The 27250-nt window shown below is 47.0% G+C and overlaps 1 protein-coding gene across 1 annotated transcript in view; it reads left to right on the top strand.

The window, feature by feature from the left end:
• The first annotated feature begins 6498 nt into the window (after positions 1-6498).
• Positions 6499-27250, top strand: part of Cth (Cystathionine gamma-lyase) — a 32059-nt gene continuing 11307 nt past the window's right edge. The window contains exon 1 of the mRNA XM_075672551.1: positions 6499-6840. Coding sequence (XP_075528666.1) covers positions 6670-6840 — 171 coding nt within the window. The 5' untranslated portion in view covers positions 6499-6669. The remainder of the gene's footprint in view (positions 6841-27250) is intronic.

Genomic DNA, 27250 nt, shown 5'->3' with positions numbered 1-27250 from the left:
CGGAGCTTTCTTTCCGAAGAAGCCGTCTGGGTTTCCGTTGTAGCTTCGTGCTACAGTCGGATGGATGGTAATTTTTTCCCCTTTCATGGACTTTCCTCCACCTTGCAGGATTCCGTTGAACCGATTTTCCAAAACTAAATTATATGCGTATTATTCTCATTCTATGCAGTTTATAATATCGTGAAATTTCTATATTTTTACGTTATACTTATCCCAAGCTATGACGAACTGCAAACCACAGTTCACGAGAACGCACGCTGTCCGAAGTCGACGCACTGATGTCACGAGGACCAATTGAGGCGATGTTCGATATTTGTCTATAGAAAAGAAACGTGAGGAGAGGACCGGTGTACCCTGAGAAAAGCACGACGCGAAAGACAGTTGCAAGGTTCACTGTTAGCCGGCTTCAGTCCTGCGTCGTTGGCCCATCCAGCCTTTAGCTATGTGCTCCTGACTGGGTCACTCGCATAGAGAAATTGACATATGCATGCCCTTCTCGCAGTGCTAAGTTGATTACAGTTCACACTGTCGTTGATTTCTGTGTTGTCTGTCTTCGGCACATGCAATGAAGGAAGAACACAAAAAAAGAAAGATTGTGGTGTAAGGTTGTCGCGCTATCTGCGAGAGCCCGAGGTTTTGGAATAATCCCCCATTTCTTGGCCAATCCCCCATCGTGGGTAGGAGCCACGCAGGTGATAGGCAACAACAAGAACAACAACAGAGCCCGAGGTGCGATCGCACTATCAAGCACGTGTATTCGTTTTATTTTCGCTGTATGAACTTATCCAAGTCCAAACTTTATTGACAAGATATATCCTGAAAGAGAGATACCAATCAATTGCGAGAAGTGCAATGGCATCATTGCTCTGGATCACATGCTTTGGCAGTGTCCTGTGACTTTCACAGACTGTGACAAGGAGAGAGACTGGTGGCGGCGAGTCCTACACAGTGGAGTTCTTTTCGATCAAGTACAGGGCGTCCAGAAGGCCCATGATACGGCGGTAAGGTTAAACCTTACTGTCCCGACGTGGGAGCCGCCTGCGTCAACCTAAGGGTTGATCTTCAGGACATTGAATAAAGTTCATCATACCATATATATGAGCGACTCTCGGTAAGAGCAGCAGCAGCATCCAGCAGCAAGCCACAGTCAGCATCAGTACAAGATTTTTTCTTTAACTAACTGGCCGATATGATGACGCATTGCGCTGGCATTTAACGATTTATTACTGTCAAAGTTTTCATGGCCAAATATGAGCTCTTGAGAGCGCTTCAATACTAGCCAGGTGTTCTGTCCTTAGAGTGGACGACGCTGAACACGCTGTCACTCGACGCCAACGTCAAACATTGGCGGGTGACGGGGGAGGAGGCGCCGTACTTCGTCGCCTCAACGAGAGGAGGCGTTAGCGTCGCGATACTTAGATTTATGAGGATTTGCGGCCTTTGTGTTACTTCCGCACCGGGTCTATGACCGGGTATCGCTCGTAAGCTCGCTGGATAAAGCGATATTTCTTATCTAGGAACCTTAATCGCTCGAAGCCGTTAACGACCTCGCGCGTTATTTGCCGAGAACTTGGCAGATCGTGGCAGCCTACAGCAAATACCAAAGTAAACGCAGCGATGACTTTCCGCATTTCTCTCTTCGTGGGGCGCACTTAGGGTGATAGGGTTGAAGCAAGGGTCATTGATCCTTCAATATATTTCGTAGACTTCTATAGTGATAAAGTATATGTTCCACGTTTCTGCTCCCTTCCTCACAATCTTTCGTAGGAACTGCCTCGCTCTTTCCTGAAGACTTGGGTTTGGGGCGCACCCTGCGCCTTCTGTTACCTGGGCCTGGGCTCGCACACCTGAAGACCCCGGCCGTGGGCTAACGGTCCCGAAGTATCCAGCCCAAGCTGGACAATTATAAAAATTCTAAATATTGCCAGGCCAATATTGTCTGCGAACCGACCAAGGCCGGTTCGCAGACAACATCAAACAAGCGTCCGCCTAATGTTTATAGAAATAAGAGCGTATCTTTAAAGATCCGGTACAGAACTGATCTATCGATGAGGGGCAATGCGAAAGCATCTGAACGAAGACTCGAGACGACTCGGCAAATTCCAATGGAATGCAAGGGTGTTCACCCAGCGAGAACTGCAGTGAACGTCCACCTTCCAGAAACGCTGCAGGGCTTCGGCACGTGGGAGCCTAAACTGACCAGCGGATAGAGATCAACGAGAAACCATTGAAATACTGATGGAAGGAAAGTAAGGAAGAGATAGGAACGGGATCGTCACTGGCAAATGCAATTTTACGAGATAGAACAGAGAATAAGGACAGCCTTGAATGTTACATTGCAAACAGCGAGGATGGAGGGAGGAATGGAGTGCGGTTGGGGTAGCAGCGCAATTTCGTGCGCTCACATTTTCTTTCCATTCATTTTAAATAGATACTAAAATTAGTAAATTACCCTTCGATAACAATTTACAGAAAATTTAGAGGATGGAGGCATGTTATAGAAAATACGCAAAAATAAATGAAAGACGGGTGGCGACGCCACCTTGAAGTTCCCGCACCAGCTGGCCGTAAACATGGCCTCCGGGATTTGAGCTCGCCAGCTGGCGTGCGCAAATCCCGGAGGCCATGTCATAACGTCATGAATTTTGACGGCGTGTGCGCGGATGTATAGTTAAGTATTTATCCGTAAGGAGGGAGTACGTTGTATTCTAAAAGCGCGAAAGAGCTGACCTTAGCAAGGTTTAACAAACTTTAAGAGTTCCATTCCGACGTAAAATACTTTATCCGTCTGAACTGTTCCTTTGAATTTCTGCACCAGCCGCGATAGCTTAGTACATGGCTATGGTGTTGCTATGCTGAGCTCGATGTCGCACGTGGTCCGATCCGGGTCGCGACGGCCGCATTCCGATGAAGGCGAAATGCAAAAAAAAAAAAAGCACGTGTGTACTCATATTTACGTGCACGTTAAAGAAGTCCAGGTGTTCAAAATTATTCTGCACTCCCCACTACAGCGTGCCTTATGATCATACAATGGTTTTGGCAGGTAAAACCGCAGAACTTCATTCCTGCTTTCTCCCAAATGAATTACAAACTCGGCCAAGTCTCTACCCTTGTGGTAAATGCTGCTGCAGTAAAATGATTGTAAATCAAACATTCCGCACTACGGGACCGCGAACACAACGAAGCATGGTCTGCGTCGCATTAAATAACATATTCTGCGCTAAGTGAAAGAGCGCAGCGACCATCGTCAGCGCTCCTCGCTCCCGTTTCTGTCGTCTACGTGTGTCTTCGTTTAGGCTCCCGGCTTGTCGACCATTTGACCGCGTAGTGCCACTGTTTGTTGTGTGACAATAACGGCAGCGGGAAATGCGTTTTTGTTGCATGGCATAAAGAGGAGTGAGCAAAACCATCGTCAAGAAAAAAAAATGGCGCTGGGCAGGTCATGTAATGCGCAGACTAGATAACCGTTGGACCATTAGTGTGACAGAATGGGTACCAAGAGAAGGGAAGCGCAGTAGAGGACGGCAGAAGACTTTATAGGTGGTGCGACGAAATTAGGAAATTTGCGGGCGCCAGTTGGAATCGGTTGGCGCAGGACAGGGGTAATTGGAGATCGCAGGGAGAGGCCTTCGTCCTGCAGTGGACATGAATATGAATATGATGATGATGATGATGATGATGTGGACCATTTGACCGCGTAGTGCCACAGTTTCTGGTATGACAATAACGGCAGCGGGAAACGAGTTTTTTATTGCGTGGCATAAAGAGAAGTGAGCGAAAACATCGTCAACTGAAGGTCGGCCACCGAAGCAACAGACGGGGCGACGAATCTAAAGAGAGAGAGAGAGAGAGAGAGAGAGAGAGAGAGAGAGAGAGAGAGAGAGAGAGAGAGAGAGAGAGAGAAAGAGAGAGGGGAAAGATGACGATGCTTTATTGGCATTCTCTTTGAAACGAGGCGGTGACAAATAGTCGCCTAGACCGAACCCGCGACCACAGAGCCGCCAGTCTGACAGAACGCGTCACTTCGGAGATCCGCCGAAACGCGGTCTGCAAGCAGGTGGCGACCGCAGCTTTGCTTTGGCGCGTGAGAGTTCCCAAAGCCTGCATACAACAACTGTTGTTTCACATACGGTTGCAACGTACCCACCGACTGCCTGAAAACGGGGGAGGAAAAAGTGTGCCTCGAGGACCAATCTCGTTGCGCGCGAGATATTGCGAGAAAGGATAAACAGAAAGGAGGAGGAGAACAAACATCGCTAATCTGTAGGCAAGACAGGCAAACTAGACAAGGAAAATAAGCGACAGGACGGGCGTACACCGCGGCTAGTTTAGTCACGGAAGTAACTCGAGATCTCTGGAAAAAAAAAACAGAAAAAGTAAAAGACGCCAGCGAGAGTTAGAAGCGATTTCCATGTTAGATTGATCGTTCTCCCTCCCAACCATAGCTTTCTTTTATTTCTTATCTTTTATTAACTATTATTGTTAATATTATTATTATCTTATACCCGGTTTTCATCTGATTCTTTCCTTTTTCTCCAAACACAAAACGTTTACTTTTAAACTCACACGCCCAAATTGTTAACTCCCTTGTTATCATTATTATTTAGGCACCTAATTAAAGCGCCCGATTCTTGGCCAATCCCCCACTGTGGGTATGTGCCACGGCCACTCAGGACAACAACAACAACAACAACACCGGATGACGGTCGATCGCCCGTGCTGTGTGCGTGATTTTTGGTTGTTTAAGCGACAAGAACGAGAAAGCGATGGCAAGAAATAACAATAAACAATGACCCAAGACGTATGTATACTGAACATCACCGAACAAAACATAATAGAGGTAAAGCATCGTCACTCAGCAGTCAAAACAAGTAAATCTGGCACCACGGATCCCCTGTACTGGGTAGCTGCCAACTTGGCATTGGTAACAACCACTGCAAAAACGACATCGCACTGTCACAAACCCTGCAAAACGCGCAAGATTCGCGTCCGGGTTACTGAACTCCAACTTTGCTACGTACCTCCCACGAAAAAAGAAAGAACGAAAGAAATAGAACATTTCTTTCCCTCGTTGCTCACCCTTTTTGCCACTCCTCTGACAAGGCACGGGTATACAATACATAACAATAAGCAACATTTTTGTGCATTATGTGTCGACCCCGTTAGAAATCTCATACGGCATATATACGCCACATATCTAATAATCACACACGAACACATATGTTTTGCATGTGTTCTCGTACCATCATATGAGGTCGTTGAACATGTGTCATATGAGATTTTTTCGATTGAGCACGTGTTCGATTTCGTAAACATGAAGCGGTGGTTTTCCACGTAGTTTGTCTGAATACAAAAATAGGAAGAATGAATTTCCTTTCACTTTCCTAGAAGTATAACAGAGAACGCGAATTGGTCTGCGTTTATTATTGCAGCCTCACAGGTATAGCTGTTGGATGCTGTCACTTTTTTCACACACACATAAAAAAAAAGGAATATCGCAATACAAAGGATGCACGATGTGAGCAGACGACCCGCAAACATATCTGGCAGAAGACGCGCAAAAATTGGAGCCACATTCACAAATTCTATTTGGCGACAGACGAGAATGCTACTTTACATAACATACATGCGTTCTCTTTGTCGCAGACGATTTATCGCGAACTAAAATGACTATTATAACATTGAATGTTCGACGATGCTATATATCAACGTTCTGAAAGCTAACCAGCCTTTGTATAAGCTTGTTAGCTTTAGCTCCACTATATTTTTCTTACCATTGTTAATAATTGCCCATTTTCTCTGTCTGCTTTTTCTATTTTTCTCTTTTGTACTGCGTGCACCTGTTCACCAACATCCCGGATGCCGAGGGCTGTTGTCAGAAAGTCACTACACGAACTTGGCTGGGACCACAACTCAGTACAAATGGAAGGAACCGGGCAGATACATCAGCAGCAAGAGTATTTATAACACAAACAAAAAGCTTCTTACGCTAAATATGTTCGTAAGAGCATGCGCAGCCAATCGCGATGCACTACTAGCGAAGGCGCCCAGCCAATGGCAAACAGCTTTTACGAATAAAGAAGATTCGCGAATGTGGCCGCTGGTGTGAAAGGGAAATTAATGCTTAAGTGTGGAAGGCGAATTATTAAGCGACGTTTCTTAATTGTAAAAATACAACGCTTTCGTACGTAAAATCGCTAATGATGTCTTCGGATGTTTAATGGCGCCAGGCGAAGCAGAACTTGCAGATGATATCCCGACGAACTGCAGACAACACGCGAGGGAAGGAAAACGGAAAGGGAAATCAATGGAGAGGGCGCCGACGCGTCTCTTGTGAGTGCGTTAACACGCGGTGTTCCGATGGCGCGCCATGCACTTTCTTCCTCCCCGGTCATACGCACGCGTGAGGCGAGCTTCTCCTCTCCTGGCAACATTTTTTTGCTCGTTGTTTGATTGAGCCTTTTTTTCCTAGCATCCGCTGGGGGCTTGCTGGCGCTTCGGGAGTCAAACAAGCTCCACAGAAGACGGCGAGCCGGCAAAGCAGCGACAGCAGCAGTAGAGGTAGCGGGCCCTCCAGCAGACGATCAACACCGGCGCGTGTCGTCTGCTCACGAACGTATACGATATATTGACAGAGAAGGAAGAAGAAGCAGACGACAGACAGACAACATGGGTAGCAACAACGCATTGAATGACCACCGGCTCGACTACGCCAAGCTGCATTTCGACACCAACGCCATCCATGCCGGACAGGAACCAGATCAATGGACTTCGCGCGCCGTGGTGCCACCAATCTCGCTGGCTACGACGTTCAAGCAGCGAGCGCCGGCAGAACCGTTCGTGAGTACAGCTGTCTGTTCCACGTACACTAACGCACGTGTCACGCTTCTTAGAGGGAGTAGTGATTCAAAACTCGTGATAATTCGGATTACCAATAAATGCCTGCAGACTGACGCCAGAAAGATGTCTGTCCAGCTTAGATATGAAAGCTATGCAGACCACCGCTTCTTAAAGATGTGTCGGCCCAAAATGTTTCACGTCCCTTATCTTTGTCCAAGTTATGCGTGAAAAGTAATGTTGCTTGAATGCAGAAGTTCATTTATGTATGACACGTCCTTAAACTACATTTAGGCACCAGGCAACACTGACCCTTCGATCGAACTGCAAGGGCTCAGAGACGAAGAAAAAAAGACCCCCCCCCCCCTCCACACACACGCACGCGCGCGCACTTTCGAAGCATGCAAGCAATGATAGCTTGAACATAAGGTTTGTCTAGTTCCACGCAGTCCCTAACTTTTGCTTACGTTCGAAGCAGCTGCGTGTCGTCTGCTTCACGCCACAGCGAGCGCTGATGTATGCAAAGCGCCGCGTTCCTGATTTTCGTTCTTCTCTACTCATTTTCTTCTTCTTGCGAGTGTGGCAATCTGCCGAGGCGAATAATAGCCGCGCGCCCAGAATGGAAAGGCGGAACCGCGCTACAGCTGACGCACGAGGAGCGGGTAAAAGCGAAGGCTTCTACTGCCGTGTCAGGTAACGAACGTACCGCGTGTCTCCGCCCGCATCACGGCGTGAGAGCCTGCCACGTGTTCCTATACGGGAACGCGCCCCTGGTGGCGCGCGCTGTTTAAAAAAAAAATGATCTATAGACGGACTTCCGAGGGCCGTCAACCGACTCGCCGGAGCGGCAGTGATAAAACGACGGCGACTCGCCTTGGCAGAAAGCGAACACAGCTGCATTGATCAGGGCTCGCTTATCGCAGTTGATGTGCACTGTACACGAAGCACTATCGAGATTACTCGTTGCGTATGGCAGTATACAGACTTCGCGACAGTGTTCCTTGTAAAGGCACCACTTTGCCACCTGTGCTCAGACAGGGCCATTCGAACCGCAACGTTTACAGCGAAAACTTAGAATTTTCTGGCGTTATAGTATCTACCGGAGCTGCAAGCATGACAATAATGGTTAGAACGTAGATGTGCCTACTCACATCGTCCTTGCGGCTTCAACCAACACTGTTTCTTTGCAAGCTAGTCGTATTAAACACAGTGCGTTCAATATTCAACAACACGCAATGTACGTGCACAGCCTTATCTAGCTCCTTGCTGCAGAAAACTATAGGCGCTTTAGACCAGGAAGGCAAATAACGCATCTACTACCCGTAATTCACGTGCTAGCTAAACGATTGCAGCTCCCCAGTTCCCCTTTAGTAGTTTGAGTAAGAAACAGTTCGCATGAAACATATTGTCTAGATAACCCGTTGGCATGCGACACCACACATTTCGCGTGTTTCAACACGACGCCGTTTCGCCACTGATGCTATCAGACGGGGCTTTACAAACCCTGTGGGCATGAATGCTAATGATATAGAAATAGGGTACAACGGGTTTTACGTTCATTTATGAAGCCGCACGAACCTTATTCTTTTTTATGCGTCTTAGTATGCGCAGCGATACACAAATGAATTCATCCCGACACGCTATCCAGCGATTCGTCCGCCGCGGCATACTTTAGTGGCTATGGCGTTGCGCCGCTGAGCTCAATGTTGTGGGTTCGATCCCGGCCGCGGCGGCCGCACTTCGATGCGGGAGCGAAATGCAAGAAACGCTCGCATGTTTTTAGATTTAGGTGCACGTTAAAAAGCCTCACTCACTCAAAATCAACCCTGACTCCCCCACTACGGCGTGCCTCATAATCGGATATCGTGGTTCTAACTCGTCAAATTCCAAATCTTTTTTTTTATTATTGCGATAGAAATTATACGGATACTCCAGGCGCATTTCTGCCGTCGGCGTCGCCGTAAGGTCCCGTTAAAGTCCAAGGGCGACAAAATCGTCGGCGCGCGCCGTATGGTACGTGCCAGTGAAAACGTGCGACGGTGAGCCGGAGGAAAGCGCGGAGGAAGCAAGCTGCCTTCCGTCGCGCGCAAGGCTTTACTAGTTCCCAACATTCCGGTTAGGAATGTGAGGAACTAGTTAGGGAATGTCAACTGCCCCTTTATATAGTGCGACCGTGTTGAGGTGACGAGCTGCTTTTGTTTCACTGATGTCTTCACGGCATCGAAGAGCATCAGTCCTTCCATTATAGTGCAAAAAGAGAGATAGTCAGAGAGAGAGAGAGTACCACGGAGATAGGCATGCGATATGAAAATAAACAACGTATGCACGGCATGCAAATTACCCCTATAAGCTTTAAATTATCAGCAGCGACGAAAAGAAAGCAAGCAAACAAACGCAATAGAAAAAGAAGTAGAGTTGCAGACGAACTCAGAGTGCACAGACATGTATATTCATACTTATTTTTTTCTTTTTTCTTGTTTTTGTTTTCTTCTTTTTCTTTTGTTCTACGAAAACTTATTCATTTGTATATATGCTCTGCTCGGGGAGCGGTAAAACTGCTTTGTGCGCTTTGTTCGAGCGGCTGCGAAAGTGAATTAGTGATATTGCAGCAGCAAGTTGTCAATGAGCAGCGCCGCGTGGAATACTAGAATTCGCCACATCCATCACCGTGGAAACCAAGTACACGACGCGACCAAAATATATCTTTAATTTCACGTCTAAACCTCGGTACGATGACTTCATTTGTGACGTCACACATTTTTTTTTATACTTTCACGTGTTCGGGATGCGTGCGGTATGTAGAAGAGTTCCCAGGCGTACCCTTGGTTAATTTTCTAATGCAATTTAATTTTGCTTTTTTTTTCTATCAATGAGACACTGCCACATTATTTGAGGTCACGGGCAAATGGCCCGGGATTTTCAAGGAAACGTCGCCTGTTGCCTTTAGGCATAGACGTTTCCTGGCATTCAAAGCTCGCGCTCCAGATACGAATAATCTCTGCAGTTCCAGAAGCGTACGAACTGTTCAGTCTAAAACCGAATCACTGCCTTCAGCACGCATCCAGCGAATAGTTGGGAAACCGTCCCAAAATCCCGCAGTATACCCGTACGGAAATCGCGAGGAGAAATGCAGAAACAACGGTATCTTGCGTGCGAGCTCTTAAGCGCTCGAATCAAAATCAGATTTTATGGAGGTCGCCGTGGAGTGACTCCGTAGTTGAAGCGCCGAAACAATTTCGACGCATGGAGTTCTTTGACCTAAGTGTAAGTGTGGACATAAGGCGTCTCGCCCCCCTCTCTCAGCCTTTATTTTTTTTCGCCCCCGTTGATATATACCGGCGCCGTGGCCGGTCACCGAACCCGTGACCTCGTGCTCGACAGCCGAACGTCAGAGAGCCACCGAGGTCGAGTTCGAGCTCTTACGCTGCGCGCGTGTGTTATAAACATCACTAGATGCTTCAGACGTACAAATCCTGAAACACGTGTGCTGCATAAAATAGGAAATAAATTTAGTGTCTTCTTTCTTGCTGTTTTTCTTATTGTAGCATATTATTGCCCATACTGTCCGCTCTGGGGAAATACGGTATGACTTTTTCCAATAACTAAAAGAATGACTCGCACAACGGAAACACTTGTACATATACCTGCTGTGAGCATAAACGCGAACGAGCGCAGATGGTGGCATGATAGTGCGACGAACGTTTTTCTCCCTCTCGCTCTCTCTTCTCGCGGCACCAACGAACGGCCTTATAAGGCATCCTGGTAACTTTACAACGTAAGCAAAGCATGCTCGACCGCGTCAATCCTACTCAAGACAAAAAGACGGGGCGACGCATGTGGTTCTCGATGACGGAACGATTCCGATTGAAAGGGCGCGTCCGGAGTGGGGGACAGGTGCGTTAACAGCGATGAGCTTAGCTAGAGTCGGCAGCTTACTGTACGAACTGAAATCGTTGAATTTTCGGCTTCATGTGTACGCTCAATAGGTTGGGCCTCTGCGCAACAACCGCGGCTCTTCTCCAGCACTTATCCAAAACCGTGTTCACATATTTTCACAGGTTTTAAAGCGAAATAGCGTTTTGGATCTTTCGGATGTTTTCGTGGTTGGTCGGTCGATGGTCAGACTCGGCAAGCAAAACGTTTGTTATCCCGATCTCTCGCTCGTCAATGGTCAGACTCGGCCAGGGAAGCGTGCGGTCGTTCGTCCACTCCGGCTATTCGCGTACGCTGACAAAACATCCTCGATTGTTCCTGCAGTTTTCATTTTCTCGTACTTCAATAGCTGTTTCATCCCTTGAACAGGAAAAGTAACATTAGACAATTTCGAATAGTGAATTCTCGAATCGAATAGGAGAGACCGTTCGATTAGTATTCGAAATTTCAAATATTCGCCCGCTCGGGTTAATTCTACAAGCCGCGAGCCCGCAGTGCTGGCGAGCGTCTCGACACAGCCAACGCCTACAAAATATCTGCCAGCGGTCATCCACGTCACGCGACATTACGTCGTCTAGTGAAGCCGACGCTGTCGTTTGCGAAATATGCGCTTTGCGGAATAGAAGGAAGCTCCAAGCGACGACGACGTTCTACCGTGATCGAAAGTACATTTAGCCAACTGTTTGCATCATTTTAAAACGACGTGCGGCATGCCGTGGCACCATACTTATTTGCTTCAGCGAACACACGTTGGCGACATGCTGTTTCGTTCATTACCGTCATTGTCATGACGCAGCACTTCATTACTATTGTTATCAATCATGTAAACGTATACGAACACCACAAATAGAGAAATAAAAGTGGGCTAGCAATTGTCTCCTAAAAGGTACACTACGGCCACCCGCTTGAAGAGGAGAGGGAAAAGGAAAAGAGAAGGAGATGAAAAATGGAAAAAAAAAGGGGGGAGGGGGATGGAACACCAAAACTCGTCACAGTCACGCAAAGTACGAGCATGGCAGACGAGTGTTAGGCCCGTGGTTGACAAGAATTCTAGCACAGCTTTGTGAGCCTCATATCGAATTTAAAGCACGGCCTTTTTGGAAACGAGATATGATTTAGCGCAGTTCGAGCAAGATTAACTTGCCGTTGGAATCTGCTTAGCAGCACGTCGCGACAACCGTTGAATGTCGGGCACACTAACAGCGAGTGCTCAAATCCGCTGTTTATCACACGTAGACAAAATACCATCAATTTACCAAACATCCAATTGTGAACGGCATTGTATACACATGCATGAAATAACGTAAATACATCAGCCTTTCCTTCCAATATGTACTCTAACTTCGTATTTCATCGTGTTCAGAAACTACAAAAGAATATCGAATATTGGTGTTCGATTCGATCTGCAAGTTTCGCTACTTGAAAGCCCGTGGTCGGAATGAGATCGCTTGAACTGAATGGCACGCCACAGGGCAAGGGCCTATAGCGACGCGCTGTCGCGGACGGTCAACGGCTCGCTAACACGTCAACGGTCACGATAACACGTCGCGATAAAACGTCTCCGTCCATGTTATCCTCTGCGCACAGCTGCTACAAGAGGCGAAATGATATACAGGGTCATCCCACGACCGCCCGGTGTAAACAACGGCGGCCCGGTTGGAGTAATCGCACTCGATCCTAGTGTGAAATGCGACACACAGCACACCAACACTCTTTAAAAGAAATGAAAAAAATAAGAAGTCGTTGTAAGAACGCAGTTAGAACCAACGCGGGTACAGCGTTTCTAGCCTGCATAACGCATGTATCGGACTCGCTCTCGAATACGCCAGAGCTGGCCCTATACATGCTTTATATAGGCCAGAAACATTGTACCCTGTGGCGCTATAGCTGCGTTTGGAATTGGTAGCATAGGCCCATTACTAACAGCGACTACCTTGTTTAGCCGGTAACTTTACTAACTCAACCGTTACCAACTTCATTTGTACCAATGCAGTAAATAACTTGACAACTAAGTAGCTACTACACCACCTGTTTATTTATTTTTAATAGTGTGAAGCATACTCGAGTTTAGTGTGATTAAACCCCACGTGTCTTGTACGATTACAGCCCTGTTAAATCTGTGTTAAATCAATCAGTGGCGAGGGAAGTGTAAAGCAGTCTCGCCCGCTCTCGGGCTAATATATATATATATATATATATATATATATATATATATATATATATATATATATATATACCCACTATACCGAGACGGCTCTTACTGTGTAACAGTAGCCGTTTCGTTATTGCAGAAGCGAAGTTATCAAGCGATGTATGCTCATTTAATGTTACTCTTTACCGCCACTTCGTAAGAAAATCATCTGTGCAAGATTTTGCAACGTGTAATGACAGACGCCGCCACGGCCGCGGACAACGACCCGAGCCACTCGAAGATGCTCGCACGCTGTCGCTGTAAAGTAGTCCACGGCGCCGCGTGAGAAGCGGCGTGACGTCATTCAGAGTCGACGTCATTCTGCGACGATTTCGTCACTGTACGGAGCAGGACCGTGCGCAAACTGCACGCTGACGTCAATCGCGCGCTCGCGCAGATAGTTACGACGGAAACGGCAGCGCCGCGGCGACGAATAGACCCAATTGACGAAAGCTATACATATACTATTAGTGAGCAAGTCTCCATGGCTCCACGTTCAACCCTGTTAAGCTTCTCGGCGCTCAAACAGCACGCGCACGAGCGTTAACACACGACAATCGCTTACGCATTCGCGTGCATATAGCTCTTTCTTTTTCTTTTTCCTTGATGGAGTGAAGTCGACCGGAGCGCCATCTTAGCGGGGAGCTGTCACGACGGGACCACATTTGTAACCTGCTTCGAAGGCGAAAGCCTGTCGCCATCCAGTCTGGCGACCGCCTCTTTAAAACTAAACGAGCTCTAGCAGCTGCGTCAACGTGAGGCTGTTCCTAATGTATAGGTCGACTATTGGATGATCGCTTTTCCACTGAGAGACTATGATTAAAGGCGCGCAGAACCTCGGCATAGTTGGCGAGACGCGTTGCAAACGAATAGTGCAAGAAAGCGCGTAAACGTGGCACGGAACGCATAAAGTATATAGACAGGGCAAGCATCGAGCGCTGTAATTTATTACCTTCGTGTTTATCATCGTTAAAGAAAAGGCAGACAAGGGGTGCGAGTGTATCTTCAAGTTTGTCCGTCTTTTGTTATACGGAAAACAAAAGCACTCACAGATCCGTGCGATTACAGCTAAACAATCGACCGCACAACGCGACAGCGTTATCAAGATCGGCCCGCCGACTCCTTTGACAGTACGTTGCCTCTGGCGGTATCGGCCGGCGTTACAAACTTCATTGAAACCCTCCGGAAGACACGCATCATGCAATGAAATCAGGATCATCCCACTGTTGCCTTCGATAATACACTGCCTCCGAGTTTGTCCCCTCCTCCTCGCCCCCCCCGCCCATATTTTATTTTACATCAATATAAGAACGAAGGACGGCGAGTTTCCTGTACAATAACACATCGCATTAAAGAAATCGAGATAGTTAGGGGACAAGAAACAGCAAGAATGAGGGCCAAACGTTCGTTTTGTTTCGCTCCCAAACTGTGGCGCCGGTGACGTCAACGCCTAACATTATTGATTCGGTACAATGCATTGATTCCAGCTTTCGTAGCGAAGGAAAAGGAAAAGGAAAACGTCCCCATAGCAGCGCCTGCTGCTTTGAAAGGCGAAGCCACGACCATTTCTTTTTGATCGAGAAGACCTTCGCCTGTTCACTCTGCCGGACAAGTGGTTTGCGTGCCGCCGCCATTCACATCCATAGATCGGACCATGCGGGCGAAAGAACTGCGCACATAAGTGCACCACGCCTTTCGTTGCAGGATGCCGTCTCCCGTTCATCTCTGTAATGACCGGCTGCAAAACACTATGCTGCAGCTCGCACTCGCCTGAGCTGTAATTTGGCCAAATAAAGAATTAAAAAAAGAAAGAAACAAGAAAGACCAAGATAATGTAAGGTTTCCCCATACGCGCGCCATGCGGGCTATTTACGCAGTCTGCGAAATCGTCGCGGCACTTAAAGGTGGGGGCTTTGAAAAAAGAAAGGGGGGGGGGGGGTAACATTGAGCAGGCTTTCCGCAGACGAGCAGCGCTTTCGTAAACACATACGTCAACGGGCTGTGATAACGTGCTCAGTTTTCGCAACGTAGAAGTTTAGTCCTGGCGCTTATATGTACGCCTCGCGGATAAGACGGCATAATCCGCTGCCATCCGACCAAACGCACAGCACGTATCGTTCCAACGAGACGCCCAACACGTGTGCCGCGTTTCCAACAGGTGGCAGCAGGTTGTCTCTAATAAATCGGCATCCTTTACGATATCGCCGCCATCGCGTGCCAAACGACATCTTCAGAAACTGATGCCAATATACTCGGCCCATTGAGCGAAAAAAGCCGGCGTCTGTAGCAGCGAAACGGCGCCTAAATTCCCATTGGCTGCGAGGCCACGCCACGTGCGCGCCTCGACGGAGCAGAGCGGCCGAAAGGGAGCCAGGGGTGTTGCGTGAGGGAAGAAGGCATCCATAATTACTTTGTTTAGCGCAAAACAACGGACACAAGAAAGACGACAGGACAAGGCGCTACTCTAGAAGGCATCGCCGCGACGCCACGCCACCCTGGCAAGCCTGTGTTATCCGCGCGTTCCTTGTCCGCGCAAACTCGTGCCTGTGTTCTGATTTCGCCTGGGCAATCGATATGAAAAAATGAGTGTATATAAACAAAAGGAAATTCGAAAGGAAAAAAACACGTTCGCGGTAGTGAGTTCCGAGCCTACGACCCCACGCTCAGGAAGGAAGGAAAGAGTGGAGAAGGAAAGGCAGGGAGGTTAACCAGTTTAGCTCAACCTGTTTGCTACCCTACACATGGGAGCGGGATTGGGGGGGGGCTGAAAGATGGGGAGAGAGAGAGAGAGCACATAGCACGCTCAGAACCAGTGTCTTACCCGTTGGGCTAAACCAGCGCCTCCTAGATGGCGGGCATACCCGCCGTGGTTGCTCAGTGGCTATGGTGTTGGACTGCTGAGCACGAGGTCGCGGGATCGAATCCCGGCCACGGCGGCCGCATTTCGATGGGGGCGAAATGGGAAACACCCGTGTGCTTAGATTTAGGTGCACGTTAAAGAACCCCAGGTGGTCAAAATTTCCGGAGTCCTCCACTACGGCGTGCCTCATAATCAGAAAGTGGTTTTGGCACGTAAAACCCCAAATATTATTATTATTAGATGGCGGGCATGTGCACTGTGCTTTATGACATCATGCTACTTGGACCGAAATTTCCCTTGCCAAGACCGGCGTTACTTAACCGGTGACGTCAAAATCACCGCGGCTGACTCGGGAGCATCCCCATTAGATTCTGTGGCAGTAGGGCAAGGTAGCATGATGTCACGGATAGAAGTGCACCTGCCTTTGGTCAAGTGTCTCAACGCGTTCGCTTGTTCGTAAGTCGAAGGACCGCTTTCAGCGGCGTTCAACTTGACATTAATGCTTTCATATTCACAACTTAGAAGGGCGCTTAGGCGTCCTCGTTTTTATTTTTTTCTAATCAACATTATTCATCAGTGCGTATATTATTCACCATTATTGTAGTATTCGCATTGTGGAATTTAAGGTTATAGAGTGATTTATTTATTTATTTACTTATTTATTTATTTATAACGAGGAAGAAGCTAGTGATCTAAATATGGTGAAAATACATATGAAGATTGCGTACTTCGCTAGTACGAAATATTCACGGGTGCCGTCAATTCTTTTGTGTCACTACATAACGTTTGAAGTCACAATAACAAATATTAGATTGCGTAGATTGCCATTGTAGCTGTACAATCGTAGTACGTCTCAGTCTGCGGCCGTATTAACAGTTCCCTCTAACTTTTGTAGAAACCTACAAGTGCCTTTTATCATATCACCAACTGTGCTCTGGAGTGCAGAATCGCAGAGGTTACGTGAACTACACTGTTGTTTTTTTTTTCTATTGCGAGGTTGGGTTGATTGTACTGAATTCCTCGGTGACAATATATTAACGAAGGTCAACACCACTGACTTTAGAGGTCATCTCGCAGAGCGTTACACACCGGCTCGTGCGACGGCGTGTGTCGACCATGCTGCTGGTGAACGAAGGTGTTCAGACTGCGCCGCCGTAAAGAGTAGCGCGGATAATTTGGTCACCATATATATATAAACACGCGCGGCCAGCCGACAGGACCGAAGCACTTGCTTTATTATATAAACACCGGGTGGTCGGGCTCGTTACAGCCCGATAACACCGGAGTGGTTGCACAATTGCGTCGGGACGCGGTGTTGTCGACCCCTCGATGAGAAGCAGGCAAAAGTGTTTGCTGTACATATATACCGCTGCCGGACTGAAACAGAATCCTACGTATATATACGAAGACCTTACGGCAATTTCGTGTGGGGCACGGATGAGTAATGATGAAGTTAACAGTCGGGCGCATAAGCGTATTAAAAAAAAAAATTGCATTCGAGGGTTTTACGTGCCAAGAACCACGATCCGATTATGAGGCACGCTATTAGGGGGGTGGTCTCCGGATTGAGTTGGACCATTTCTTTAACGTGCACCAAACGCAAGGTACGCCAACGTTTTCTTTCCTTTTTTTTTTTTCATGCCCCCCCCTCCCCCCCTCATCCATCAAAATGCGGCCGCCGGGGCTGGGATTTGATCTCGCGGTCTGACTCGTCGTGCTCAGAAGCGCAACGCCAAGGCCACTAAGCAACCACGGCGGGTGGGCATAAGCGTATGAACGACTGAGTTACGCATCTGAGTGAGCTCGCTGCTGGGTGGTTAATAAATTAACGAGTTGGAGTACTAATTACGTAAGCAAAGCAATTCGGTGAGCGCCCAAGTCGGCGAGTAGAGTAAAACTGAGCAAGCGTATAAGCGAGATTTGCATAACTACAGACTGAGCGAGCGATTGAGTATGCGAGCATGTATATAGAATGAGTGAGTCGAGCACTCACGTCGATACGGAGCAGAGTGCATGCTGGTTGTGCTCTGTGTGCATAGATTGCATACGGCACGACAGAAAGCCATAGCACGTCGCAGTCGTCGAGGTGAAGTGACCAACGTGGCCCCTCTGACTGACACGACCCACGCAGTCCGGCAAACAACAGGGGAGTGTAGTAAGCCGTGAAGCAAAAGCGTCCTTGTTTTAACCGGTTCACTGGGAAGCAAAAAAAAAAAAAAACGAAAACGCGGGAACGCGATGTGCGCCAGCCCTCTCAATTTACAAGGAACAGCAGACTTCGACATACGTATCATCTATAGGAAGCCATGCAGATGCATGACTTCCTGTAGCATGACTTCCTGGTGTGCTCGGTGGTATCAACCAACGAGCGCACACGAGACGCGCGCAACCAGGCATGCAACTGTTCAATGGCTGCTTCAATGTAATGCTTCGGCGAAGTGGTACGCCATTCAATAATGCGTGACATCATCAGACATGCGGCTAGCACGCGCGCGCACGTGCGAATACAGAGACGTAGACGCGTGCGCTATTGGTTCAGCGTACACCGCCCACGATAAGCAAATGAGCAAACCGCAGCACACACACCCCGTGCCAAGGTGCATAAATCTACGGATTTCGCGCAACGTTAAAAGGCAACGATGCGCTCAACGTTCTGACGAATTAGTTAATGCGTTTCTTGCAAGTTCATTGAATGCGCTGCCCAGACAGTTAGCATACGTAGTGTTGCGCTGACGGTACCCAGTAAGCGGATGCATCATTGTGAGGTCACAATACATATGCTTACTCAGTTCATTGCGAATTTTGCGGCTGCAGCAAGGTAAACATACAAGGTAGCGAAGCTTCGAAGCTTCCGTAGAAAAGTTCAAAACATGGCGGTTAATCGGTGGACCATAGGGTTACCACAGATTTAATAGGAGTTACAGTATATGCTCGATACTCTAGCGATGATGATGTAATGCGGCTAAGATTCATACGGCTTAGCGTCATCGCGTGACAAGGAAACACTTCCGGCGGAACAAAAATAATGTGACGTCATACCCGTTACAATCAAAAGTGACATCCCTTTGTTCTCAAAGGCGCGTAATTTGTTTTGGTGGCCTGCCTTTAGAGCTGTATTTTCTAAGGGTGTGCGAATATTCGAAATTTTCGAATAATGTGTCGAACAGTATCCTATTCGATTTGGTCACTATTCGTAAATGCGGATAATTTTTTTTTTTCGAATTTCAAAGCCTCAACTGCATTCAATTAAAACATAAAAGTGGAGTAAATGTAGATAAATTTCCACCCCCTCGGCCACAGTGTAGACATAAAACGTGGGACTTTGCGCAGTAGAGCAGGCTACGTCGCTTAGGCAGCTGTACACTTACGCAGCAATCATTCGCATTCTCTACTACTTGTTCTCCCCGTAATGCTCAATTTGTGTTTTTAGTAAACAACGCGCTTCACCGTACTATGTAATGACAGAAACTTGCTCACTTTGAGAATACTTCGACGTGAACATTGCGATTAACGGTACGTTCATTATCCGAAAAATTACTCAATATTAGCTTCAGCTCGCTTCTGGCACTTTTCGTTTCGGTCTAAAAAGATCGCTATTCGCACACCCCTAGTATTTTCAAATGCCCCGCCATCCGAGTAGGGACTTCACCACGTGCTCTATAGATTATTTTGCGGAAGCGTTTAGGTGCCGCCATCTTGGGCTGCTAACGCTGCTGTTTTCTCTCTCTAAAGACGAGGCGTACGTTAGTATACAGTCGATTCGCAAGCATGAAAACAGTTATACAAATGCGTTCAGCGTTTCGTGACCATGTTAGGTCGCTTTACTTCTTATAAAACATATAAATTCTTTGTGTAACAGCCCAAAATGGGGCGCCGGTTAACCGAACGTAAAATCGTCTATACCACCGCGGACTTTACACGTCGCCGCACTCGCTGATGTCGGTGACAGTTTGTTCTGAATCGCTTTTTTTTTTTCGCCAGAAGCTTCGTGACCTATTTGGCTGCAGCTGCCGGCCCCACGCGAGCGAAGCCCGAGGACAAGCGCAGCACTTTATTACTACTGTTATTTTTCTTTTTTTTTTTTACGAGCAACGTCACCGCGTTACACGACGTCAGCGAATTTGGTCTGTGTCATGTCTACGTCGTCATAGCGTGGCCAGATATGGCGTTTCAAATTAAAATGCTTCACAATATTCTTACTTGCTAACACGCTATGTATATAGTGGAAAAGCTATATATCACACTCGCAACGCATTTATGCTACATATCGCCAGCATACTATGAAAACAATCTTTTTCCCATATTGGCGGCAAACGTGATTGTTTATATTGACTGCGATTTTAGTTTTTTTTTTCGTATAAAAACGTGTTAAAAATGTCGAAATAAAGATTTCGTTTATTTTAATTCTCATCCTGTGCGTTCGAGAAGCGCGCGTCGCAGCTTCTAAAACCTTGCAAATATGCCCACACACTAATTTAAACGCGAGCGTATTCTATGAAATGCGTTTACTCGACCCAGTTTTTCCAGTCATGCTACGTAGAGAAGTATTTAGACTTGAAATGTAGAGTAATACTCTGCCACTCTTGAATAGTGCGCATAATGTTGTCGCAAGAGAACAGCGATAATAAATCCTGCGCGCATTTCTTACTTTAACGCATGCTTAATTAGTCCGCGGCAGTCTCGGGTGATTTCTTAAAGGGCCCCTCACCAGGCCACATGGCAAATTATGGTTATATGCTAGAAGTTCTTGCGTGCCCTCTCTACGGAGCGTACGTTCTGCGGCTAGTTTTCCAAATTGTTTCAACAATAGCAGAGCTAGAAATATTTCAGTGCCGCTACCCCCACGGACTTCGGGAGGCGATGTAGCCAAACTAATCCGTAGTGCCCCGAAACGGCGTGCCTCATGATCAGATCGTGCTTTTGCACCGTAAAACACTAAAATTTAATTTAAAAAAAAAGATAAGCTGTGATATTGCCATGCGAAGCAGTCACGCTAGCGCAGGAAGCGTTTTTAGCACTCTCTTCGCTCCTAGGGTGTGTATCGATCGGTCGGACTCTCCTTGCGAGCATATTCACTCCTTTACCAGTACACACACTCTAAAGAAAGTTTACACCCTTTGAGTCTTGCCACACAACAATAATCGTCATCTGCCTTGCTTGCATTTCCTTTCTGCTTTCCTGTCGGCAATGCTATGTGATGCTGATAACGCGCATGCCGTTCGTGACTTGGAAGTACTTGGGATGGCAACGTTAAGGAAATGCGGACAAGACAGATGACGATTATCGTTGTGTGGCAAGATACGACTCAAAGGGTGTAAACTTTTTTGTAAAGTGTACTTCGGAGGGGGAGGGGGGGGGGTGTTCTGAAAGTGTATCGAGCCGTCGAACTCTTCTTCTGAGCCCGCTCGCTGCCCTTTCGCGTCGACGCACTGCGCGGTTTTTTCCTTTGGCAAACGCAAACGGGCGGCGTGATCACGTGACCGGCGGCGCCGCGTGTTTGGTCTACACACGGCTGCGCCGCCGCTCCAGGTCCTCCGTATCGGCCACCCGAACAAAGCACTTGCGCACACAATGACACCATGCGACGGCGCGCGCCATCTTTATCGAACGGAAACGTGCCAACCGAGAAACTCGGCGCCGGCATACGGGCACTGATAGCGCTTCCGCTGGCGAAGACCGACCCCTTCCACATTCGCACCCCTGTACGTCGAAAGGCATTGACCGCGTGTCTTCGCCTTAAAGGGACACTGAAGAGAAACATTTTGATATGTTAATAAATTACCCTTCTATAAAATACAAGAAGAACGCTCTTATGTGAGGTTTATAGAAGCCAGAAAGAAAAAAAGAACGCAGAAAAGTGAACTGGGTGCCGACGCCCGTAGAGTTTCATACAATAATTACTGGAGGGGACTCTGGTGCTATTGTCTACAGAAGCTGCAGCGGGAGCGGCTGATCCAGCGTGGGGATTATGGGAAGTATAGGATTTGCCCGAGCTTCGTCCTTCCGATCGACTTCGTGACCATGTGAACTCATTTTCAACAATGTGCTGCGTAATAAATAATTAAGGAAACATGATTGAAATTGTCTGATGGCGGGACTCGAACACAGGACCTCTAGCATAGACACCCTATATTCAAACCATGGACGCTTTTTTTTTTCTTTACTGCCTCGCTCGACACTGTTTACTAGCTCAGAAGAACAGAATAACAAGATGATAGTACCGAGAACCGTCAGCTGTTTACCGACTACAGGTAGGCACGTGCAAGATTTCTAATCTTGTAACCCACTCTGGTACACACGTCTGCACCTTGGACGCATGCATCAACAAGCGACATATTTGCATTTATCGCGGACAATTGAGCCCGCACGCCAGCGCCTCGAGACGCTTGGCGCCTTCCTATTTGGCCGCCTCGACAAGCTGAATCGTTGCCAGTTCTAGCGACTGCGCGTGTTCGCAACGTCTCCTGCACTTACAAAAGTATAGATTGCTCTGAAATTTACGACAGTGAAGGCACACAAAGCGTAATAAACGAATCCGCAAGAACGTCTGAATCCACAAGCACGAAGATCAGACAAATCCATGCACTTCCCATCATTCCTATGGTGGCTCAACGATTGCAGCGCCGGAATTCCCTTTATAGAATACTGCAGGAAACTCTACGGCGACGCCGCCTTCAAGTTGCCGCACTAGTTCGCCATGACGTCATGAATTTTGGCGCCGTCTGCTCGGGAACAACTCATTCTTTAGCGGGAAAGGCGGGCAACAGCCAAAGAGAGCAAAAGAGTGAACTTAACGAACTTAACAATTTTCAAGAATTTCTACCAAGCCACAACGGTCCAAATACAAAAAAAAGCTTTGAAATCCGTGACGTCACACTAACGTAACGGAGCGGGGTTACGTGCGCGAAATTAAAGAAATCGAAACTTTGACCATTGTGTCTATAACGATTAAACTGCAACTGCGAAATTAACGAAAATAGAGCAGAAATTTGGGCTAGTTGGTGTTGATGCATTTGCTGAGACACATAGTTACTAGCGCTAACAAGACTAACGGAACAAAAGGAACTAGTGCTCTGTCCTGTCCCAACTTTTTCTTCCGTTAGTCTTGTTAGCGCTAGTAACTATGTCTTAACGAAAATGGCCTTTAAAAATACTTTACTACCTAGTTGCTCATTTAATGTTTCTCGTTAGTTCCCTTTTGAAGAAAGAAAAACTAGCGACATTAAATCAGTTTCGTCTAGTCATGTATGCTTTCAAAACGGCATTATCCGAAATTCGCCAAAATGTTTATTACTGGCGGAAATAAACGGCAAAGTTTTTCTTACACACCGGTACGACAGTGTGACGTTGCCGATTCCAAGGTACTTCCACGTATTTACGATGAGCAAAACGTGAACAAGGTGAATGCAGGAGCCAACGTTTCGACAAGTGGACTTGTCTTCTTCTTCCACTTGTCGAAACGTTGGCTCCTGCATTCACCTTGTTCACGTTTTGCTCATCGTCTTGAATTGCCATCTCCCGCATTCCCCGTCTTTTCTCTGGAATTCCACGTATTTAGTTAGATTACGACCCGGGAAAAGTTGTCCAAACTTCCTTGTTGAGAAATAATTTGGTTCATTTAGAAGCTTAATGTACGCCTTTCTTTACTGATACACAATAAGCTAGGCTCGATTAGACGCTTTCAGAATCACTGAAATCAGGTCGCGCCGGTGCGGGAAGATCAAGGCGGCGTTGCCACGTGTCTAGTCTTCGAGTCTTTTCTCGCTTACGGAGTCTCCTCTTATGTGAAGAACAGCCATTCTGCTATTGCAGAAACGTAATTCACAAGTTCAGCTTGGCTTATTACTTCTCCTTCCCTGCGCTTCCCTTACGGAAATACAACAGCGTTTTTTATAAGTTTACTGAAGGCTATATAAAACCTTGGCAGAATATGTTGCTGGGCCAGTTGGTCCATTCTTGGAATAATAAAAGCACAAACTTTAGACGGGACAGTGAGACAGACAAACGGACAGGCGCTTACTATTCCACGCTATGTAGAAACGGCTGAAACTCGTTTTAACGCCTATGAGCATTATTGTTGAAAGTGGGTCGACATGCCACCTCCTCAATTTTCTCCAATTTTAATGAAACCAGGTTTGACGAAAACTAGTCTGGTCGGCGATGATCACGGTAAAGAAAAGCGGGAAGCCGACCACGAAACAAAACTTTAACCGAAAACGGAAGTGACGTTTCGACTCCTGTGCGGGAGACGAAACGTCTCTCTTGTTTTCTTTTAAAGCTCTTACTTCGTGGTCGGCGTCCACATTTCTTTACCACTCTCCAGTTTTACTCACTCTCTCTCTCTCTCTCCATCTCAGATTTGTACGATTTGAGTTTCCGCCGATTCCGGTCGTTAGCCGTACTTGCACGAGTCCTTTTCCAACGCTTCCCTCTTCTGTATATTACCCTCGCTTGACGTCTCATTTTAACAGAGTGCAGGGATTTAACTCGTTCATCCATTTCAAGATATCAGTGGTTACACCCGGCCTACCTCCCAGTCAAACACATCTTGCTATTTCGTCCACACACACACACACACACACACACACACACACACACACACACACACACACAGACATATATATATATATATATATATATATATATATATATATATATATATATATATATATATATATATATATATATATAGTGCGGGCGGATTTAGTATAGCGGGCATTAGGTCTTAATTATGTTCCTTTAGTTTTCAGTGATACGGCGGCCTCGCGATCTGACCAAGTTCGACCTCCCCTGAGCAACTGTGTAAAACACTAATTACGTCGAAAAAAAATAATTATCCTGTTTTCAATTTTTTTTTTGGGGGGGGGGGAGCTGCGCTGAAATATGCTACTGGAACGGTATAATAACGGCAACAGAATGTGGCAATGCGTTATTTGTATTGGCGATGAATTATTGCGCAGATTCTATTGTCCGCCACTGTTATTAAGCGTGGACATTACTTTGCATCGAATAGCTTACTTCTAAGTCTGAGGCAGGCTTCACAGTAAATCGGGAGACCATGTAAGTGTGTTCAGCTTATCAGGTTCAATTATGCGAAATTTTCGTTTTAGGGCACAAATTGCGCTTGGAAAGATGTTAGAAACACCAAGTGAAGTTGTATTGCGCAACGTACGTATTTTACCTGCTTCGCTTTTTTTCCGGCTCTGAAGAAAGCCTACGAATCATCCCTACTTTGGGCGCGGTGTGTACAATTGTACACGCCAAGACTGGGCATCAAGAGGAAAAAAGCACTTACGAGAATAATGGTGTTTAAAAGCTGTCGCATATATTTTGAGGCACTTATGATTTGTAGCTTTGCTGCAGATTCGAATACAATGTACCAAGTGTCTCAGCGAAAGTAGCTGGACGACAGACATTCGGGCGTTTACGTTTACGTGACGCCATGTTGCGGGGTCGCTTCCTTTTTTTGCGGGGTCACCCATTTTTTTCAAGTGACTCGATGCGCGATTTCCGAGTACGCCGAACAGGCGGTTGTTGCTGTTCTGATGCATTGCAGAGAGATCACGCGTGGTGTCTACGTTTTGCAAACTTCACAAAACTCGCCGAGGGCGATGAAATAAAATGAATAGAGCACTAAAAAAAAAAAAAAAAAAAAACCAAGGCGCGTACAAGAGCGCGCCTGTGCTGTTTTCTGTCTTGTTTTTTTTTTTTTTTGCGTCTCGTTGAAGTAACACGTCTCGTTGAAGATTCTTATAACGTGTCCTACTGTAGTATACGCTTTCAACAAATTCGAAGGCGCAAGAAATGTAGCGCAAGTAAATTTCCAATGGGCAGAACAATTCGGTGCGTGAAGCGGACGTGCAAGACACGAGCTCAGGACGCGCTTACGCACCTGGGGAGTTGTTCCGTAAAAGTCCACCTATAGCGGACATGCCCATTTAATCTGTTGCTGAAGTGCTGACTGGCTGCGACGCCTGGCTGCTGCGGACGTGCGGTGCAAGCCCAGCCAATCGGAACTGCAACGGCAGACGAAATGGACGTGTCCGCTATAGGTGGACTCCTGCAGAATAACTCCCCTGGATTAGAGAGCCTTTAATTCAGTCGTGTTTACGAAACAACGAAGCCCCCGCACGCGTGCAAAAGCGACCGTTCCGTCCACGGGACAATGCGCCATAACCCGCCCCCGACACGCAACCGACCGCCCATTGTATATCGCGCCACGAATTGAGCGCATGCGCAATAATTAGGCGTTGCTCGTTCGGTAGCAAGATGCACGCATAACGAGAATCGTAGCGTATGCATTTCGCGGCTGAGACGCAAGGGCTCGAAATAGGCCTAAAGGGAACGTGGCAGAGCAACCTTGTAATATCTGACACAAGTAAACGCAAGGGCAAAGCTAGCTATATATTACGCCCGGCACAACAGGATTTGCTTCCTCGCTTGGGACGATCGGTTCTCTCGCTTCTACCGTTCCAGCCATATGCGATCGCCCGGGGTTTTTCCGGGTCGTAATCACATAATCGTCCACTTATCTAGATTACGCCGAATTCAGAGAGGACCGCGCGCTTCGCGGCAGGAACCAAGCATTCCTGTTGATCCTGCTTCAACTAACGTATTCGTTCCCCCCCCCCCCTTTTTTTTAAACTGACTTTTCGTTCGTGGAACAAGCTTGAGGAGCGGGTCCAGTTTTTCTTTTTTTTCCTTCTTCCGAGGCAAGGGCGAGCTTCTCAAGAATGGCAGCGATAATGATGACGCAACTATAAACTCGTAATTTCGCGCAAACCTACCATTTTAACTTGGCATGCAACATGCGCCTTTGTGTAGCAGCGGCAAAACTCGTCTCTGGACTCGCTCTGTATAAGGGACGTGCACTAAACAATAGCATATTTAGACACACAGTATACCTTAGCACACAGCAACATATGTCATCTACGGACTGTTCATCAACTTAAAGTTTCATGGAATTTTTAGAAGCCGCCTGTGGAACGTAATTCTATAGTCCTTGAGCTGGGTTATTCTGAGAGACGAGCATCACTCGCATGGCAAACCAGGCGTCGCAGTCAGTCAGCACTTCAGCAACAGATTAAATGGGCATGTCCGCTATAGGGGGACTTTTACGGAACAACTCCCCAGGGGTGTAAGCGCGTCCTGACCTCGTGTCTTTCACGTCCGCTTCACGCACCGAATTGTTCTGCCCATTGAAAATTTACTTGCGCTACATTTCTTGCGCCTTCGAATTTGTTGAAAGCGCATACTGCAGAAGAAAATGATCACTAATTCACTTAAATAATTACTTTCCGGCACATATTGCAATTTTGGAATGGTACCCAGCGTGCTTGAAAGGCGTATGAATTTCCAGAATAACGCCAGATATGCGCCATCAAACTCGATGTAAACACTGCCCCACACAAGTTTTTCAAAGAAAGCTC

The sequence above is a fragment of the Dermacentor variabilis genome, chromosome 10 (assembly GCF_050947875.1).
Source record: "Dermacentor variabilis isolate Ectoservices chromosome 10, ASM5094787v1, whole genome shotgun sequence".
In the NCBI taxonomy this organism is placed as follows: Eukaryota; Metazoa; Arthropoda; class Arachnida; order Ixodida; family Ixodidae; genus Dermacentor; species Dermacentor variabilis.
The sequence above is the reverse complement of the archived record's forward strand: the minus strand, read 5'-3'. Positions and strand labels throughout refer to the sequence as shown.